At 47.2% G+C, this 20,230-nt stretch overlaps 1 protein-coding gene across 2 annotated transcripts in view; it reads right to left on the bottom strand.

Annotated features, from left to right (window-relative positions):
• Kit (KIT proto-oncogene, receptor tyrosine kinase) overlaps positions 1–13,620 on the bottom strand; it is a 77,788-nt gene extending 64,168 nt beyond the window's left edge. For both annotated transcript variants that reach the window (XM_032916255.1, XM_032916256.1), the window contains exon 1: positions 13,509–13,620. In XM_032916255.1, coding sequence (XP_032772146.1) covers positions 13,509–13,575 — 67 coding nt within the window. In that variant the 5' untranslated portion in view covers positions 13,576–13,620. The remainder of the gene's footprint in view (positions 1–13,508) is intronic.
• Between the last annotated feature and the right edge of the window lie 6,610 nt (positions 13,621–20,230).

Genomic DNA, 20,230 nt, shown 5'->3' with positions numbered 1-20,230 from the left:
GCCCAGTGCCGCCTTCTGATCTCATTCACACATACAAAAGCAGACATGTGCACATACATGTATGCATGCATATACCCAGAGACATATACAAGTAAATAATTTTAAAACTTGGAAGCGTGTTGAGGAAAAAAATGGAGATCTCAAGAGTCGGTGAAAGAACTAAAGAGCAACTGGATTAAATACAGAACACAAGAACAAAAACAAGAACTCGTCTCGGAGTACAATGGCCCTCCTGTGATCCCAGAATCTGGGAGGCGGAGGCAGAAGAGACAGAATTTGAGGCCAGCCTGAAAGACACAGAAGAACCCTGGGGGTTAAAAGAACTAGAAAAAAAATTGACTCTAAACAAATGATAAAGGAACTAAAAGGATTTCTGAGAAAATGGCAGGTCTGGAAGACAGAACGACTACCCAACACATGCTGCTGGTGGCACTGAAGCCAGTGGAGAACTGGGAAAACTTTTCACCTTCAACAACTCTTGAGGGAGGGGAAATGAAAGCCACGCTCGATTCTATGTCAAGACTTCGATCTCCTCCCCAGGAAGACTAACTGGAACAGTCAACACTTACAAATGGCTGTCCTGCACAGAGTAAAGAAAGCTTCCCGACGGGGATCTAGGTAAATGTGCGACCAAATCAGAGGCAAAAGAAAATCAGACTGGAGTCTGGCTTTGACAGCACTTTACGGCAAAAAGACAAAACAGGAAGAATATTAAAGATACCTGAGCAAAGACAGGAAGGCTGAGGCTTTCCATCAGACAAATGACCTTTAGAACAAAGACCACAGACAAGCTGCCCTGAGCACATAATTGAGATGCTTCCCCGGGCATGCATCCCTTCAGAAAGAGGCGCATGACCAGGCATCCCCCCCAACACTGGATGCAGGCTGACTTTCAGCACGAAAAGGAAGTGATGGTGGAGAGTAGGTGAGTCCCTGTCACAGCCAGAATTGATTGGAAACGGGAGAGCGAGTTCTGCAAACAGATAACTAGCAAGGGGGAAATGGGTACTTACTCCTTCAAATCCCCAGCTCCTGGCACAAAAGAAACAGAGCAGACTAGTGGCTAATTTAAATGTCACTCACGGTAGAAAAACCAATAGAAAAACAGCTCTCAGAAAAGGCAGACAGGAGTGCTTCTAAAGGTATCTGTCCAAAGGCACCTATTAGAAGGACACTGTTGTCATCGCAAATACTCAAAGGTCTACTAGAGAGATCCAATGTCTACCCAGCATTCTCTTTAAAAACAGAATGTGATCACGATCAACCACTCAATCAACAGTTTGCAGGAAATGCAGAGACTGAAACGTGCTAATTGTCGGAGGGATGTAATCAGCATAATTTGTACTGAAGTGACGGGGCAAATGCAGCCTCTTCCACAGGCACAAAGGCCGAATGAAGCCCCTCAAGAGGCAATGTGGGGGGCGGGGGGGACCTCCAAGCCGAAGCTCCCTCTTAGTTTCAGTCAAATATTTACAAACTTGTTTATACTTTTATATTATTTTCCACAGGGGAAAGGTGAGAACCGAATATTCCACAGCGGGGTAGAGCTAGGATTTGTGTTCCTGCTTGAGTAAAGTGTCCCTGCCCCCGTGTGGCAGAAGGCTTGGGGGGGGGGGTGCAGTGCAGTGATCAGATGTGACACCATGACTGTTTACAAAAGGAAATTGGCATGTTAGGGCTTCCTACTGAAAATATTTATGGAGGAAAATTAAGCTTCATAGGAATGAAGTGAGGGGCAAGGCTCAAAGACTGGCCTCGTGGATCTGAGAGCTCACTGTGTTGTCCTTGAAATGCCACTGTGGGAAAGAAACATGTTGGTCAGGTGTGGTGACTCTCACCTGTGACATCAGCTTTTGAGAGGTGGGGACAGGAAGACCAGGAGTTTGAAGTATCCTCGGCTACATATTAAATTTGAGGCCAGCCTGGGCTACATAAAACAATGTCTTAAAAACACCAGCAGCAGTGCAACTTAATCAAGTTGAACGCTCCTCCATGTTGAAACAAAAATGGCTGCCAACGTTTTCAAACAGACCGGGGAACAATAGAATCGGAGGTTACCTGATGCTTTTCAAAATGTGTTTACTCTTTCTCCGTCAAGTGGGTAGTAAATTTAAACATGGTTATACTGAAAAGTTTTTATTATCAACTTGACTCAACCTAGGGTCACCTGGGGAGAGGAAACCTAGACAGAGGAATTGTCTTGATCCAGTCGGGCCCGTGGATTTGTCTGTAATGCTTTTTCTATTTGCTGACTGCTGTAGGAGGGCCCTGGCCACTGTGAATGGTGTCATTCCTAGGCAGGGCGGGTGGAGGGGGTGTCCTGAGCTGTGTAAGAAAGCAGGCTGGGCAAGCCAGGTTGGAGAAAGCCAGGAAGCAGTTCTCCTCCACTGTCCTTTCCTCAGTTCCTGTCTTTACTTCCCTGGATGTTAAACTGCTAACCTGTACAGTAAAATAAATAAACTCTTTCCTCCCGGAGTTGCTTTGGTCATGGTGTGTGTTACAACAAGAACAAAGCAAGTATAAAGAACAACAAAGGTCTAGATAAACACAGGCCCTGAGATTCCCACCCCAAACAGTAGCTCCTCCTAACAACGCCAATTACCCTGGATCAGAACGAGCTGTCAAACAGAACAAGTACTTCAGACAAATGATTCTGTAGACCGGTAGAAACCCACAGTGCATGTCCAAAGCCAGTGATTTCATCAACAGTGCTTGAAGCCACAGGTCAAGCACCTCCGGCTTCCCCCTAAAACCTTCAACTGGGTCTGTCAACCAACGTAGGGGTGTCCTTCCCAGTTCCAGCTGAGAGGGGACTATTATTTGTCCCTAGATCCCTCCACGAGGACCAGATGTCCACTATCCAAGGACAGACAGATTTAAAAACTTCTAGTCCTAATTCCCGAGTCTCAATTCTCAGTTCAGCAAATCCCATTTTTAAAACTGAAGAGCTGAGAGCTTAACACTTTCTGGATATCTGAAAGGCCATTCTAAAGGCTAAGATGCAAAAATTAAATAAATAAACCTCAATATGGTCCCTCCCGTGCCAGTCCTCTGCTGGTACTTCCTCCAGACCAGACATGGCAACAGGAGTGGGACTTATAGGCCGTAAATATCTAAGCTGTCTGTACTTTGTCCCAGTACAACCTTGTAGGCTTTAATATGTGGTGTAGAACCAGCCCCTCTCCCCACTCTCCTAAAGATCCAAATAGCATCTGAAACATCTCCCTTAGCTATGAAAAAGGAACATTCTGATATGTTCTAGAACAAAGGGTTCCAAATCTTCACACTGACAAGACACCATGGCACCCTGAAGATTCCCCAAAATCCTGAAGGTGGGGAATGACCCAGTGTTTCAATTCTGATTTGGTCCCTGTCAGTCAAATGGCAATCCACTGGGTCAACAACCAATGGTCAGTCCTTACTGGGAATCATCCCAAAATTCCCACTGACCTCCACTCCAATCTTGCAAACCCATCTCCTAGCCCTGACCTCCTAGTTTGCCCTCTCAGGCCTTTCTCTGCTTGTCCCTTCACAGACCAGACACCACTGGTCATTAAGTCTGAATTCAGTAGACTTTTGTTGAGAAGGGCCTTCATATTTCTTTCTTTACTCTTTCCCTCCCTGTTTTCCTGGGCTCTTGAGAGGAAAGGATTCACTAGAACATAAGTCCCAGATCTAGGATACTCACCCACCCAACTTTAATAGCTACTCTGTTTAAGAGCAGCAAAACAGAAGGGGACACCACTGCTGTCCCTCGCACTTCCTGTCTCAGGAGATGCTCCTTGCTCACTGGCACTCGCTCTCCCAGCCCCTTAAGGAGACAGCGGTTCTAAACCGGAGGATGATTTTAAGTAATGTCCCTTGAAAATGCTGGAAATGTAAATTAGGCAACACATTCAGATCTGAAGAAGAAACTCAGAACCCCTCCTGCATATGCTAGCTTATTTTAAAACTGGGGCGGTGGGTCCTTTTCTATCAAAGTGATGCTTCCTGGTTCTGGTTCAGCTGAAAACATAGCTTCTATTTCCCTGCATTAAGCATACATATTATATGGAAATAAACACAAAAACACATTCAAGGATGAATTTGCTACTGGCTATTCTAGTGCCTTCCTGTTAAAAAATATCCCAAGCTGGTTGTGTGGCATGTGCTTATCATCCCAGCACTTGGGAGGATGAGCAGAAAGATCAAGGTTGGGGTCCACCCGGGCAGCATAATGTGTAGCAAGCTAGCCTGAAACCTTGTTAAACAAACAGCAGAAACAAAAAACAAGTCTACATTTACCAGTCAATCAAATTATCACCCATTTATTAAATCAAAAACCTTTCCAAGAGCAATAGAGGTTATCTGCCCTGACACTTAGGATGGGAGTGGAAACACATTTAGAATAACTCTACCCCCTAACGCTTACCTCTACAATACCTGTCTAGTTTCTCTTAAGAGTCTGGGCTTTTAAAATACAATTCTATTCCCCTTTCTAAGCGAACACTAGCCTTGTAGAATAACAGCCAATGAATGCCACTACCCTGAACACTTCCAATATCCACAGTGTATTTCCCCCCTAAATCTGCACTGAATTCCATTCTTTGAATTCTTCCACCCAATATCAACAGGGTCACTGCCAAGGTCCATTGCAGCCACCCTCTCCTCTGTTCTCAGGCATAGAGCAATCCCTCCACTTAAGAGTAGACTATTATGGGGCTGGGGATTTAGCTCAGCGCAGAGCGCTTACCTAGGAAGGCGCAAAGGCCCTGGGTTCGATCCCCAGCTCCGAAAAAAAAGAACCAAAAAAAAAAAAAAAAAGAGTAGACTATTATATGCAAATTACAGTGGTTTCAGAAAGTTCGGAAGTCCCCGGTTCCTCATCCTTTGAAACACCTGTCACCTGAGGCAAGCTGGATATTCTGCTTTACAATTAATTTAAAAGACACAAGCCAGGAACACAAGAGGACCCCTTTTCCATTTTTCTAGTGACCTGCTAGGGCAAGGGTGAGGTATTATTCCCAGGCAAGGGTCAAGGACCTACATCATCTCCTAGGTGGCAGTATTCTGCCCATCTTTGTCGGGTCCAAAGGCAATTCCAGTTTCCCGAACTCCAAACAAAATACAGTCCATATACCCAGAAACGATCTCATTCCCGGATATATGGACGCCTGTGACCTAGCATTCTTTCCAATACTGTTTTAGAGAGGAGGCCCGTCAGCACACCTAAGAGCCTTCTAGTACCCAGTGGCCATGGACTCAGACAAGAACCTGTGTACGCCAGCCCCAGCAAAGACCTTACGTAAGGTCTCGTTCATCCCCGGTTTTGCTAGATCACAGGAATTCGTATTTTTATAAAAAGGCTTTTAAAACCTGTTGCATGCAAACCTACTCCTCTACTCACTAGAGGTTGGGTTTGTCAGTAAGCAAAGAAGCAGCTCTTTGCCACCGTCAGGAGTTCAGATATCTGTAATCATGGCTGGGAGTAGCTTGCAGAGGGGTTGCGGGGAGGAACGAGGAGTGGTGTAATTAGCCTAGACGTGGACTCAAAAAACAACTCCAGTTCAAACCCGAACTGGATTTGCATGATACATACACAGGCATAATCACATGCACAAGTGAGATGCATACTTTTCCATTTTTTAAAAGTTATTTTTCTCTGAATAGGCAATTACTTGACCAGATTTCATTTACAAAAAAAAAAAAATCTCATCACATATGGCATTGTGGGAAATGCTTCAATTTCTGAAGAATTCTGAAAAATCCAGGTGCCCTAAAGATTAGGCCCTGTCACCTTGCACTCCATCCTCCAGAGCCTCTTTCTATGGGAGCCTCTTGGCTCCCTCAACACCTTGGCTGTTCAGACACTGACTGAATCACAGCCCGATCTTCATGATTTATTTCAGGTCCCCGGAGGGCCTCTGAGCCCACCATTCTACTCGAGGAGTGAGGCCTTGTCATCTAACCCAGCTGTAAGGCATATGACCAGACTGTCAACTAATTTGATGACACGTGACATTCCGGTGGGTCTGCCAAGCACTGAGGTCCCTAGAGCCTGGGACCCCACCTTACACATAGCTTCGTTCATTCTTACACGATGTTACTGATCAGAAGCTAGTGAGCGGGACTGCGGTTTCTGCCACCTTAGCCCATACGACTGTGAGATGACCAAAGGCAAAGGCAGGATGGGAAGAAGAGTCGTGGTTAAGCCACAGGATCAACAGAAAAGGACGGTGGTGGTGCCTCCTGCCTCCCACATCCCAGCTGAGCATCTCGCATCCAGCTGGGCTTTCTGCTTAGCCACAGTGCGGGGTGATTTCCTCACACACGAGACCCCCAACAGCATGCCACCACCTCTAGGTGAGGATGGATCTCTCTAGACCTCAGACTTCCTCAGTTCTCTTATCTTGGCACTCCATTCACTACACGGCTCAGTTTGCTCTGTGGTTAGATGACCGATCCCAACAGATCAATAACCTATTTTTAGGCTGTGGCTTCCTCGCTGGCTGTTTTCCATGAGGGGTCAAAAACCTAGGAGTCTTCACACTACATCTGAGAAACACCCCACAGCCAACAAGTGAGAAAACAAACGTGTCGTTACTGTCCTGTCTCCAGATTACGTAATGAGGACGGTAAGACCATAAAAGGGACATCAAGCCGACTGAGTTAGGCAGGATGGGACCATATCAAAATGGCATTGGGCTTTCCCCTACCTCCCACAGAGATCCATTAACCAACTGTGATAGTCTTTTTTCAGCCCACAATTAAAAAATTTTTTTCAAAAAAATTTAAAAAAATTTTTCAAAAAAAAAAAAAAATCCCAGTCTCCTTCTGAAGCAATGTATGCCATTGGCAGCTTGTACCATTCTAGTCAGAGACTATAAATACTCAAAGACTGACAGCCACTAAGCCAACCTCCCTTCCTTTATCATCCCCAGGTTTAATAAATCCAGTTTCCTTACGTTGCCCTCGAAGGCCTTGCTTCTCAAACTGCTCATCAGCTCTGTGTCTGCATCTACACCCAAAACATCTTATTCGCACCTCCACCGGACACTTCCTTTCGTGGCATCGCTCCTTCCACCGTATGACTGGCACACGCTTAACACAGAGCCCATCATAATCCCCCAAATCCTCTCATAATAGCGTCGAGCCGGAGTTCGAGACTTTGGGGTTTCATTTATTACTTACACGGCCCTGACCCGAGAAAGAATTTCACTGATATCGAGCTTTGTGTCTGTGAAATTGAGTCTGAGGTAAATGCAACCCAAGCCCGGTGGAGCCCAGCACCTTACTTTTTCCCACAAAGAGCCTCTTCCTACTCTCAGCCTGTCCTGTGAACCCTACCCACCCGCCTGCCATTCGCCATTGCTCCCAGGGACCTACACCAGCGGAACCCCAGTTCTGTTTCCTTCCTGGGTGCCAGGCAGGTGCCGTCTTTATCCCCCTTGGGTCTCTAGGGCTTTCTCGATCATTTCCAGAATATTCCTAACCCACAGGGCTTCCCATCCCTCCGTCCAATACCACTAAGAATGTAAATGATTTGTCGTCCTGTGCTGTTTCCCACTAAGACACGGTTCACAGTCTGAGGTGAGACACCCTCTTGGTAATAGCCCTTCAAAGTGTCCCCTTGAAGATCATTCACGGTTCCGGGAAGGTAGAAGCAATCCAGGTGCCCACCAGCTGTGAATGGAGAAACAAGACACGGAGCTTACATTGAAGAGAATGAAAACTGGTCAGCCTTAAAAGGAGGAAACCCCGGCCAGGTATGGTGAAGCGTGCATGTCCTTCAGGAACCGGACAGGCAGAGGCAGGGTTGTTAAGGATTAAGAAGCCTGTTGGGTTAACATGGCAAGACCTTGTCTCAAAAAATACAAACATTTATTCCTGCCTTACGCACACAGAAGACCCCTGAAAATATCATGGTACTAAAACAAGCCAACCAGAAGAAGGCAGCCATTGTGGGGTCTGCCTAGAGCGGACATACAGAACAGTCCAGTGACAGTACTAGCGGGGGTAGTGGTTTTCTAATGGGTACAGAGTTTCAGTTTTGCAAGATGAAGTGATAAGGCTAGGTTCATAACAATGGGAATGTACTTAGTACTCTGAACTGTGCATTCCAAAATGTTAAAAAGGGGTCAATTTCTGGATAAACACATTTTAGTTTAAAAAGAAAAAACAAACAAACCCAAAATCCAAACAAATAACAAACAAAAACCCCTCTCCTTCATCCTGACCTCCTATAATAAGGATATCCCACATTTGAGGGCAGGACATGGCACTGTTCTCCATGCTGTGCTTAATTGGACAGAAGGCAAAGCAGGTGGCCCCAACAAGTGACCTTGTTCCCAGTCAAGTCCACCTTGGCCTGGCCTTCAAGGCCTTCTTCACAATCTGGACCAAGCTCAACACTAAATAAACTCCCTCCCTCCCTCCCTCCCCCCCCTCCCCGTTCCTTGAGGCTAATCTAATCTGGGGCCACATTTCTACCTTCTTATCCTCCATTTCCGTGCCCTCAGCCACCTGACCAGACTGAAGACTGGATGGTCCTCAAGTCAGATCTGAACATCGTGTTCCACGTCTGTCCTAATTCTTTCAACTATCACAGCAGCAGATGCTCTGCTCCCCTTCTGTGAGGTACCGTGCCCTCTTATCTCAAAGTAAGATCTCCCGTGCGCATGTCTACCGTCCCCTAGTTCTGCTAATACCGCCCAACCAGACTTGAAGCTCCTGTCTTTGAAATGATGGCTACCCACACCCCCTCCATGGGTATGCACCCCCAGCTTTACTCTGAGGGCGTCCCCTCCCACCGGAGCTCCTATCTGCTGTCCCTGTGAGGACCCAGCAGGGGATTGATAAACGTCGTTAAACTGATCCACAGTGTTCACCAGCCTTGCCTGTGTTTAAAGTGTGGTCCCGTGAGTGTCAGAGCCGTTAAAGCAGTGGTTTCCAGCCTGCTGTGGGTCGGAACCCAGCCAAGGGCAAGTTCATGAGGGCCCTGTACTCCTGGGGAAGTAGTCCAGGCGAGCCACTCCCATTTGGTGTTTTCGAAGCCAATTCAGAAGAGGGACCGGAGGAGGAGAGGTTTACCTGGATTCTCTCTCCCTAAACTTTTATCCCAAACTCTTTTTGTCTGCCCTTCGGCGGAAAGTCAAATGAGGGGATGTTGATTATAGAGATAGGGAAAAAGCAGCAGCACACATCACCGCAGCAGATTAAAAAAAAAAACAAACTAGTCATTCACGACATAAATTTTATCTTAATACCAAAAAGAAAAAAAGAAAAAAAGCCACAACAAGCAGTGTAATCTGGTTTGAGAGCAGTTGCATTTTTTTCTCCTAAGAGACTAAGCTGAAAGAGGGTGATAAAATCCAAGCATCCTGGAGACCACCCACTTCCTCTGAGGAGCTCCACGCTAAGCACATCTCATACAGAACCTCCAGCAACCAACCCCCAGCTTCTGCACTGTAACCCCCACTACCCTTCTCCCCTTATACAGATGCGGATAGCAAACCTCAGGAGGGTTAGACATCTGGTCCCTGAGCACACCTCGGGTAAGTGGCATTCTGGGATTAAAACTCACAGATGTTAATTCCAAACTCTTAACTCTGATGCCACCTGCCCTTAATAACAATAATAATAATAACAATAACAATAATAATAACAACAACAACCATCATCATCTCATCATCATCGAACTTAAATGTTACATTCTGTAGCTCTGTTGGAAGAAACCCAGCAGTCAAGGTGTGCATGGAGACATATACCATGGCCAAAGTGGAACATGAAGCACAGGATTAGGTGGGGAAATGACCAGGTTGGACCATTTAGTAGAAACCATCTCCCTTGTTTTCTAGAAGCATCCAGTCAGTCAAACAAGCATGCCCACGAGCTGGCTACTGGCTTCAAACTACACCTTCTTTATCAAAAACTGAAGGCAGACGATGACTCAGGAATCCCAGCCAGGGGGCCAGCCTTGCTCCCATTTTTTTCAACAAGAGCCTTGCTGGATTAGTCAGTCCTCCATTCAAATGTCTCCCTCCCACCGATAACTCCCTTCCAAGCTCCACTTGCCCCGCGAAAATATCGACTGGTGCTGTTGAAGCTGCATATGAAATTTTGCATACTTGGATCCCTATAAATGTCTTCTAATCCCACTTTTGGAAAAGTTACCACACATGACTACAACACTTTCTGCATCCCGGCCTGCCAACTCTTGAACCTAATTTCATTCTGGAGAAAGGAGACTGTGGCCTTGCCACCACCACTTCTAAGGGGCGGCCCCAGACCTCAATCCGGCAAAGAATTGCTCTGGAAACCATGGCTGGTTTGGCTCATTTCCTCAAGCTCCTCTTTAATCAGCTAGAGGATCCTGAAGGAAATGACTCAAAACTCCTAAGAGTAACTTCTACGGACTGTCAACAACAGTGGCAGAACCCATGACCAAAACAACATCTGTCACTTCAGTGAGCCACGGGGAAGCCCACAAAATGCTTGGCACAATGCTGATGAGAATTTCTTCTGGGAGTACGGTGAATGGTCACTGTATTTCACCATACTTGGCCACGGCAAGCAGCCATTGAGATCAGCCAGGTATCAGGGACAAATATAGAATGCTATCGTCGTTTCTATTTGAGGGGGCTGGGAATGGTTTTCAACTTCATTTTAGAGATAACTTATCTTCCTGTCCCCCCACCAAAACCCTCATATGATAGTCTCGAACACCCCACTCAAGCTATACAGCAGTGAACCCTCCTGGCAAATGATCCCTCAAATTGAGAAGACTAGCCAAAACATCCTAAAACAGGCAGCCTGAAGCCGTCTTACCCAGATGAGCAGTCCTGGACCCCCAGAACCTCCAACAGGGCTGGGCTTATTGTACCCACTCGTTAAATACTTTTGTAAGTATCTTACTTTACAACAGACTCTGTATAAGGGATGCACATGGAGCTGAGCTCGGCTTCCTTCGCTGGCTGTTTTGGCCAAGTGACTTATTCTCCAATTGGAAAACAGTAGAGGAGAGGGAATAGACGCTGTCGTGATCCAACCTCCTGTGCCCCCTGAGTACAGAAATGGCAGGTGAAGCCCTCAGTACGAGGCCTGGCAGGCATTTGCTGATTGTGAAGCCCCACGTATGCACAAAGCACATCCATGATATAATATGGAAAGCACACTAGAAAGCGTGTTGCACAAGCACAGCAGGCATGCCATTTATAACGTCATAGGAAAAAGGAATGTGTGGATGGGTGGGGAAAGCCCGGAATGGAGGAGAAGTTTAACTATTAGGGTCTATCTCTTCACACGGAACTATCAGATTATTTCCAGCAGGATCATAAACCAGAATGCCAGGTGCATGAATGACTAGAGGCTTGCACCTGCAGGAACAGGGGGACGGTCTGATTCACTGTTCTAGGGCCATCCTGTTGAGCCATCCTGTTGAGCTGTAAATGCCCTGGAAGGAGGGGTAACTGCAAAGCAGGCACATGTTAGCCCTCCAAAGGCTAAAACATAAACAAAAACACAAACTGCTTCCCCCTAAGCCGGGAGCAAAACAGTAAAACACACACACACACACACACACACACACACACACACACAAATGGCCCTTAGACAAGAAAGCAGCTTTCTGAAATTCTGAACTCCCCCTGATCCTTCATGATGCAAATGTTTTCAAGTACCTTCCGGGAAACCCAAGCCCCCCACCCACTCCCAATTTAAATGACCGCCCAAGGGCACACAACCAGGGAAGCAGTTAAGACTGCAAAGAAGGCTAGAAACTGGAGTAGAGAAGGGAATTACAAACACACTGTGTGCCAGGAATCAGACCTTCAAATTCCCTTTGCCAAAAAGTTACTGGCCAGAGCACACTAATCAGGGGGAAAATGCACACCACTGACCCGTTTCTGTTTTCAATAGGGAACTGTGATCTTTGTGGTGCTCCACCTTGGTCTAAAGCAGAACAAGGTGGAAAACATAAAGATCACTGGGGTCATTTTCAGCTAAGCGGTCAAATACACCTAGGAATCTGAACGCTCATTTGTGACCCCCCGTGACCCCTCCCATAGTGCAGAGGTTCCGTTGCAAGGCTTCCCTCACAGGAAAGCCCTCTCCCGGCCTTTCAAAAGCATTGAGGGAATGAGATCAGGAAAACGCAACCGCCAAACGGTAGGCTCAAAACAGGTCACAGAGATACTGGCCATCTGACGCTTTATTCCAGCGCGCTGATTGTTCTCTAGCGCATCAGGGTAACCTTAAAAGGTTCCTGGGTTTTGTTTTGAAAATGACCTGAGAGAGAGCAAGCTTTCGGGGACTAATCAGGCAACCTGCACTCGCAGTGCACCAGCGACACCTGGCAAAAAGGGGCAGGGCTGAGGAGCTCCGGGAGCCTGAAGATCTGGAGCCCAAGTTACCCTCCAGAGGTAACAAGGTTTTCAGAACAGAAACAAATGCTATTTGCAGGACGCTTACTCTCACCCCTCACCCCACCCCCTAGCCTCCCTAGGCAGCCCTGAGTATGGCTATCACGAGGGAGAGGGTGTCAGGATCTCGGGATCCTCCCCCCCAAAAAAGGCCACCTGCGATTACAAGGCACACACACTAAAACCAGAGGTTTCCAAAGCTGGAGCGGGCTGACTTGGTCCTGCTGCAGCCCGCACGAGGTGGCAAGAACAGCTGCGTCCCCGCACGCAGTCGCTGCTTCCCAGGAGCTGGCAGCCAACGTAGGCTACAGCAGCTCCCCTGGCGCGTGGCAGCAATGAACACGGTGCGGCTGCAGAGAGGGGCGAGTCTCTAGCACGAGATTTACAAAAGGAAAAAGTCTGCAACCTAGCGGCTGCTCGCCACACGCCCGGCTCAAGTTGTCCCCATAGCCGCCACCTACAGGCTCGTGGGGTCCCGCCCCAGAGCCTCACGCCGCGTGCTCCCCGTGCAAAAAAACGGGGGGGGGGCAAGCAAGCCCGAGATTCGTCTCCACGGGTGGCGCCGCGCACGACGAGAGCGGCGGCGGTTGAGCCCCCAGCACTGTGCACAAAGAGCGCCCGAGCTGGGGAAGCAGCGGCCCCGAGAAAAGCCTCTCCAAGTTTGCCCAGCGTGCGTCCGGGGACCCGTGGGCTGGTCCTCCCGGGCGCCGGTCACCCACGCGCAACTTTTAACCAAAAGGGAGCCGTGGCAGCACCTCACTAGGAAAGAGGACGCTCTCGGTGCGAAGCCCGAGGCCGCCCGCCACTGCCACCCGCGCTTAGTCGGCACAAAAGCATCACCAAACTCGCCCGCAGCCTGCAGCCGCTGTCCCGGTTCCCAGAAGACCCTCAGCCCCGGGTCTCCATTGCCTGGGCTGCGGTCTCCCAGCTCAGGTGAGCGAGGCGGGCCACCGGAGTCCAGCGGCCGCCCGCCACCTTCGCTGTAGCTGTAACACACAGGCTAGGGAAAAGCCAAAAGCTACCACTCTGGACGCACCCAGGTGGCACCCCTCCCGGACCCGGGCTGCGCCCACAGGGGGTGCAGTCCTCCTGCCTGCGGCTCTTTCCCACCTGTCTGGCCACGGAGCAGGACCAACAGGACGCAGAGCAGATCCCAGGCGCCGCGAGCGCCTCTCATCGCGGTGGCTGCGCTAGACTCTGAGCTCCTCTCTCGGCTACAGCTCTCGCCCAAGTGCACGGAGCGCGGCAAAGCCGAGCCCCCAGAGCCACTAGCGGCGCGCGACAGCCCCTCCTCCAGCCCTCCTCCCAGCGCGTGGCCACGCCCCTCCCTTCTCCCGCCCGGGTCGCACTCCCTCCCGCTCCCTGGTGCCCGGGGCTCTCGGACTGGAATATGCTGATTCCAGGGGCGCTGTGCCCTCTAAGACCTGGAGCCCCCATAGGCCCTCCACCCAGAATCCTCTCCCTCCCAGCACTCTCCCTCGGTCCGTGGTTCTTCAGCCCGAGGCGGCTGGCTGACCACGCAGGTGCTGCCCGCGCTTTGTGAAGCCAGGCGCCACGCGCGCATTAGGCACGGGCCAGCCACCTGGCAGGTGCTCCCTAGACAATAAAGGACAACCACAGGTCCCTCCAACACTCTCAGGAGCGGGGAGAATATACTCGGCTAATGATGGAGGTGTTACTAGTCGGGATTGCGGGGCGAAGGGATTAGGAAACTGTGTCCCCCAACATTTCTTTCTGTTCCTGTTAGTAGAGGAGGACATATCAGGCGGGCGTCCCTGACCTCGGTAAAAGACCGAGCCCACGTTTAAGTAATTTTTCACGCTCAGTTTCTCCACCTGCTGCGAAACCTGTAAGAATACAGCTGATTTCTATTGGCCAGCGTGGACCTCCACCCAACCAAGCTCCTGCTGAGACTTGTGGAAACTGGGCCAGTGGAGTAAGAAGAGGCTCCCTGTGAAGTAGTTAGCTTTGAAATAATGGTTTTTAAAGCCTATTTGCATTTGGGTGCCGTTTCTTTTGTGTTATTATTTTTATCTCACCCTCAATCTCCCCCCCCCACGCCCCACGCGCCCCTTTCCCCACCTCCCTCCGACTCTGGTCCGCCTTAGGGGCAAGATAAAAGTAAAATAATTTTCTTTTAAAGTTTTTTTTTTTAATGTGTATGAGTGTTTTACTTACGTGAATGTGTGTGTGCCACGTGTGTGACTGGTGCCCAGGGAAGTCAGAAGAAGGATGTCAGATCCCCTGAAACTGGAATTACAGATGTTTGTGGATCACCTTGTGGGTTCCTGGAGCTCAATTAGTCTTAATTTTCATGTTCTTAACTATTGACCCATCTCTCCAACTCCTAAAGTAATAATCTTAAGACAGTTTCTACCTAGGAACATTTTACAGTCACCGTGGCTATCTGTGAGTGGACAGTAACAATCTGCTCTGGAAAGGTTCTTATAGTTTTGTATCCCATTATCCGGGTTTACAGTTAACCTCATGAAGCAGAGAGAATAAACGTTTATTATTGTGGATCTTAAAGCACACCAGGATTGCACACTTAGTAGTTACTGTTTGAGTGTGAGACCTCATTCCAAGATTTTTTCTGGTTACCATAAGTTTCCCCTACATATTCTTTATAATTTCTCTTGATTGATTGATTGATTGATTGGTTGATTGATTATTTATTGAAGGTGCCTCCTGTTTAGGAGTTTAAAGCAGGGCAGACACACAACCACAAAAATGTAATAGATAGATAGATAGATATATAGATAGATAGATAATAGATAGATGATAGATAGATATTTGGATAGATAATACATAAAATATTTAAATATTTTTAAGAATAGAAAAATAAAAGGGAGATATTCACCGGAAAAAAATTAAAAGCATGTGGTCTCTTTGAAAATATATATCTATCACTTTCCAGCTTTCTGGCACCATTTAACATTGAAGCCACCCTTTTGGATAGCGACAGGTTTAAGAAAACTCATTTTTAAAACTATTCACTTAAAATTCATCAATCCTAGAGAGTGATCAAATGGTCCAGGTCTACAACTGCCTCTCCTGATAGCATTTGATTTGTCCCTCCCTCAAAGCACACTTTGGAGCACCTACGGGGCAGCAAGGAGGAGCTAGGCCCTGCTAGTAGATGTGACCTCATGCTCACAATCCTCAGGATCTGAGGTGGGACCCACGCCCAACGTCCTAGTAAATTGTTCCGGCCATGCATTTGCGGAGCGGCATCAAGCGACACTTCACTTTGGGGTTGGCCAAGGTAAGTGATTTCGCTCAAGCAGCCCCTTCTGGGATCCCCAAACACGTCTGGGACCTTGATTTATTTCTAAAATCCATCTTGGGTTAAGGAAAAGAAAAATCCACTGTGAGTTAAAAGATCAACATTATGCCTGTGAGAGGAGAAATTACAATTCTTCAATCAACTGACATTGGAGAAGCTGACATCTTCAGAAGCGTGGTGAAAAGAAACCATATTGCAATCTAATTCCAGGCAAGAAATTTCTGTTCAGAAAAATAAAAAGCAGAGTGGGGAATTAAATTGCCATTCGAATTTACCACTCAACAAGCATTATTGAATGCCCAGGACTTGCCAGTAGGCACCAAAGCCTATACACAAATTAATAAGACAGAATGTCTGCCTGTAGGAATTCACCGTGTAACAGGGCAAACAGCCGTTCTGATAAGAAGCAATAACATCTGAGAACAGGGCTCACGTTGAGCTAGTACACTCCACAAGGCCATATTGGCTGGCAGAATATTGAAATCTTATTGTACTGATTTGTTTTTAAAAGGCATCCCCTGAACACATCCTAAGTGGCCCCTATTCCAGCCCACTCCTGAGACACCCACCTCACATCTCCTTAGAGCCAGCAATTACAGGCTGAATGCTGAGCACAGCAGAGAGCCTCCAGGAACTGTGCTTTTAGGGTTGTTAGCTGTTTTCAATAGTACCCCCTGCCTGCTTTGTACTGCAAGAAGACATGTACAAGATGCTATTAGTGCAGGGCTATAGGAATGAACCACGTTGTAGGTGAGCACTGTCCAACTGAACATTTTCAAAGATGGAACTGTGTTCTCTCTCAGAGAGAACGGACGGGTCAGTTCCGTACTATATGTTGGTATAACCCTAGATGCTGTCTCAATTGTGTTTTATGTAGTTTTCTGTCTTTGTCATTATTTTAGTGAGGGGCTGTTGGCTGCCGATTGTAGGAATATATTGCAGACTGACTTAAACAAGCAAACAAAGAAGCAGCATCTCTTTTGGTGCTAACATCGGAAAGACTCAGGGATACTTTCGTTGCACATTCTCTGGCATCTGGGGACTCGAAGCTGTCAGGGTTTGAATGGGGATGGCGGTGGTGACAGTGGTGTGTATGCACACACATGTGTGTTGGATGTGAATGGATTTTCCCCTCCATCTCCATCTTTCAGGGACACTTGCCCTGTGTTGCTCTGCTGATGTGATGTGTACACAAGCAGCTAGGCGTCCAGCTTCCTGCTGCCAGCAGAGGCTGGAGCTCTTCCGCCCCATCAACCTAAGTAGTGACTGAGCCTCACTTGCTGGTCTTAAGTCACTTGCTCATGAGTAGGAGACACGGATTGGGGCTGGGTGTGGTGGCAATACTAGGGAGGCAGAGGCATGCAGATTTCCGTGAGTTTGAGGCCAGCTTGGTCTACATTGTGAGTTTCAGAAAACATTGATTGGCTAGGTGTGTTTCATAGACCCACCCCACAAAGGAGCTGGGGGTGGGTCCATTTCACCTATGTTCTGTAGTCCAAAATACTGAAGGATATGTGTCCAAAGAAAAATGTAGGTTTTTCACTAGAGAGATAAATAACGCTGCACAGATAGATCGAAAGACATTGAACCCAGCATAGTAGCACAACACCTTTAATCCCAGAACACAGAAGGCAGAGGCAGGCCAATCTGTGAGTTCAAGGCCAGCCTGGTCTACATAGGAGTTATAGGTCAGCCAGGGCTACATTGTAAGGATTTTTTGATGGTGGTGGTGGTGGTGGTTTTGTTGTTGTTGTTGTTGTTGTTTACTGTAGTCTCACACAACCAAAATTTCTAAATTGACTTCACTATGCAACTGAGGACGGCTTTGAACTCCCGATCCTTCTGCCTCTGCCTCACAAGTGCTGGTACTACAGGCATGTGCCACAGCCAGCTTTTTGCTTTTAATAGTTTGGATTCTGAAAGTAAGGACATTTATTTTAGATGATTTAGGAAATACCAACAATCAGAAAGAAAAAAGCAAAAAAAAATCAATCAAGTTGTCAACATCAAACAGCTCATTTTAATGGTTTCCCCCAACCTTTTCTCTGAACATGAGTGAGTATTTCACCCTGTATGATTTAAAGTCATACTAAATTTGTTTATTTTTCAACCCATGTATTTCATAAGTAATATAAATGTTGTTCTGTATCACTTAGGATTCTATGAAACAACCTATTGTACAATTCTATAGCCGTACCCCGATTCTGAACGCTTAAATATTTCTGTAATTTTATTACAGAATTATTTTTATTTTATAAATTTTATTTTATGTCTATGGGTGTTTTGCCTGTTTCTATGTCTGTACATTGGTCAGAGGAAGATGGTGGATCCTCTAGAATTGGGGTTGCAGACTGTTGGAAACTGCTATGTGGGTGCTGGGAATCGAACCCTGTGCCTCTGGAAGAACAGCCCTTCCATGCTCTCATCACTGAGCTATGTCTCCAGTCCTCATTTCTGCATTTTTCTCAGTGTGTTTGACTACCATGAATTACTTGCTCATGAACATTGATTGCTTGAAAGATTGGTGAAGATTGCTTGCCTCTGAGTATTGACTTAGATGGATTCTTAGAAGTGAAGGAAGGCGTTGTTATCAGAAACTTTGGGAGAATCCCCTTGTAGTCACCTGATGTTACCAGGGAAGTTGGTCTTTCTTCTAGGAGTTCTTAGTTTCACTGATAAAAGAATTTAAGAGGAGACTCAAGAGAAGCTTGAAGACAATTTTATTAGAGTTTAAAAGAACCCCCGAACCCACTCCTCCCATCCCAGGCAACCAGCCACACCCACACCCACACCCACGCCCAGAGAAGCCAGAGGTAAATCTCAGCAGCTATCAAAAATGGGAAAAGGGAAGAAAAGAACCTTGCTGCTAAGGTTAAGTCTGTGTGGAGAGATCAGCACGTGGCCACAGGGTAGGGAGTGGGTCTTGAGAGTGCTTGAAGCCCAAAGTGTTAGGGAAAGCATTTTTAGGACGAGGGTAGAAACAAGAAAAAGAAAACTTGATGCTTTTCTGGCAGACTTTATGAAGCTATAGATCAGTGATCCTGTACAGAGTTAGACAATTCTGGGAAGGAAAAGTAAGTTACTTTACTAAAGGGATAATTAGTCGGCCTATCTCTTCAGCACGCCTTAAGGCAAACTCGTCTTCCTGGGGGCTGTCCCACCTTCCTGCGTGTTGGCCCCTTGGCTAGATTAACCCTGCCCATCTAGAATGCTGGATCTCCACTGAGGCCAGAGATTTTGCCTTGCAGACCGGAAGTGTTCCCTGACGGACCTTTAATGGTGCCGTGCCGCTTCCGCCACCAGTATAAAGCTTTCTAACTTGTTGTTTAGTAGTCCTTGCTTTGTCAACAGTCATCTGAACATCTTCTATCCGGGAAGTTAAGGATCTGTCACACTGTGGGACACCCAGCTCACAAAGGCACCTCATGGCTTGTAAGAATGGTCTCGGCTGCAGCTTTCACTCTATATTTTGAACAGCTTTACTGTGTTAGGTCCATAGAATATGAAATTAAAGGAAACATGTCTGCTGCCGCTGCTGCTACCACCCTCATAGAACTCCCAGGGAAAGAAGAAAACCACGTGGGAGTGGCAAGGACAACATTGATATGTTTTTTAATAGTTACTCACTGCATGATGAAGCCAAAGAAACACCTAAATCTTACACGCAGTGACCTCCAGAGACATCCTCAAAGAGGTGGCCATTAAATTCTTCAAGTCTAAGAAGATAACAAGGGGAAAGAGAGGAAGGAGACCAACCGGGCAAACAGTGAGAAGTCCCCTTTCCCACCCCCTTCAGAGGGCCTGAGACAAGAAATGGCTTGCAGAATGTGAAGAACAAGAGAGACAGAAAGGGTAGGGAAACGGAGTCTGCAGATGAAAGTCTGGACCAATCATAGACAAAAGTCTTTATAAGCCAAGAAATATGACCTTCATCCTCTGGATATCAAAGAGTCACTAACGATAAAATAGCCAGGTGGGTTAAGATTTTGCAAAAAGTGAGGAAGGATGAGTTAAAAGATGGGAAAACTCAGTAGGAAGAACATGGTGAAAAGTGTAATGTATCTATGCAAACATGCAGGTCTGGAGCTCTGCGCTAAAACCGTCCCAGAGAGGCGGTTGCAGCCTGGGTCAGGCTGAGCTCACTCCATTGAGAGTGTATGACAAGGAAAGCAGAGGGCAGATGTTGTCTCCTTAGGGAGTTGCCCACATGGAAAGGACAGGCAGATTAAAGGAAAATTGCAGGAAGCCATTGTTTTGGGCCAGATCCGACAGGCTAGATCAAAAAATCAATATGGAGTCACTCATGCTAAAATCCAGCATTACCAGACTGAAGCGAGGCTATTTGGTGACCCTTCGCAGAAAAAGCTGGGAGTGACTGCAGTCTGGTTTCCTGTACCGGTTGTTTCAGCCAGACACAGATAACAGATAACAGAGTCCCCTCTGTCCTGATCCTACAAAAATAACCTGAAGCAACTGACTGTCCACCAGGTTTTCTCCTGGACTGCTTCCTGTCTTACCTTGCAAGGACAGTAACACTGATATGACA

Source organism: Rattus rattus, chromosome 11, assembly GCF_011064425.1.
Source record: "Rattus rattus isolate New Zealand chromosome 11, Rrattus_CSIRO_v1, whole genome shotgun sequence".
Lineage (NCBI taxonomy): Eukaryota > Metazoa > Chordata > Mammalia > Rodentia > Muridae > Rattus > Rattus rattus.
The sequence above is the reverse complement of the archived record's forward strand: the minus strand, read 5'-3'. Positions and strand labels throughout refer to the sequence as shown.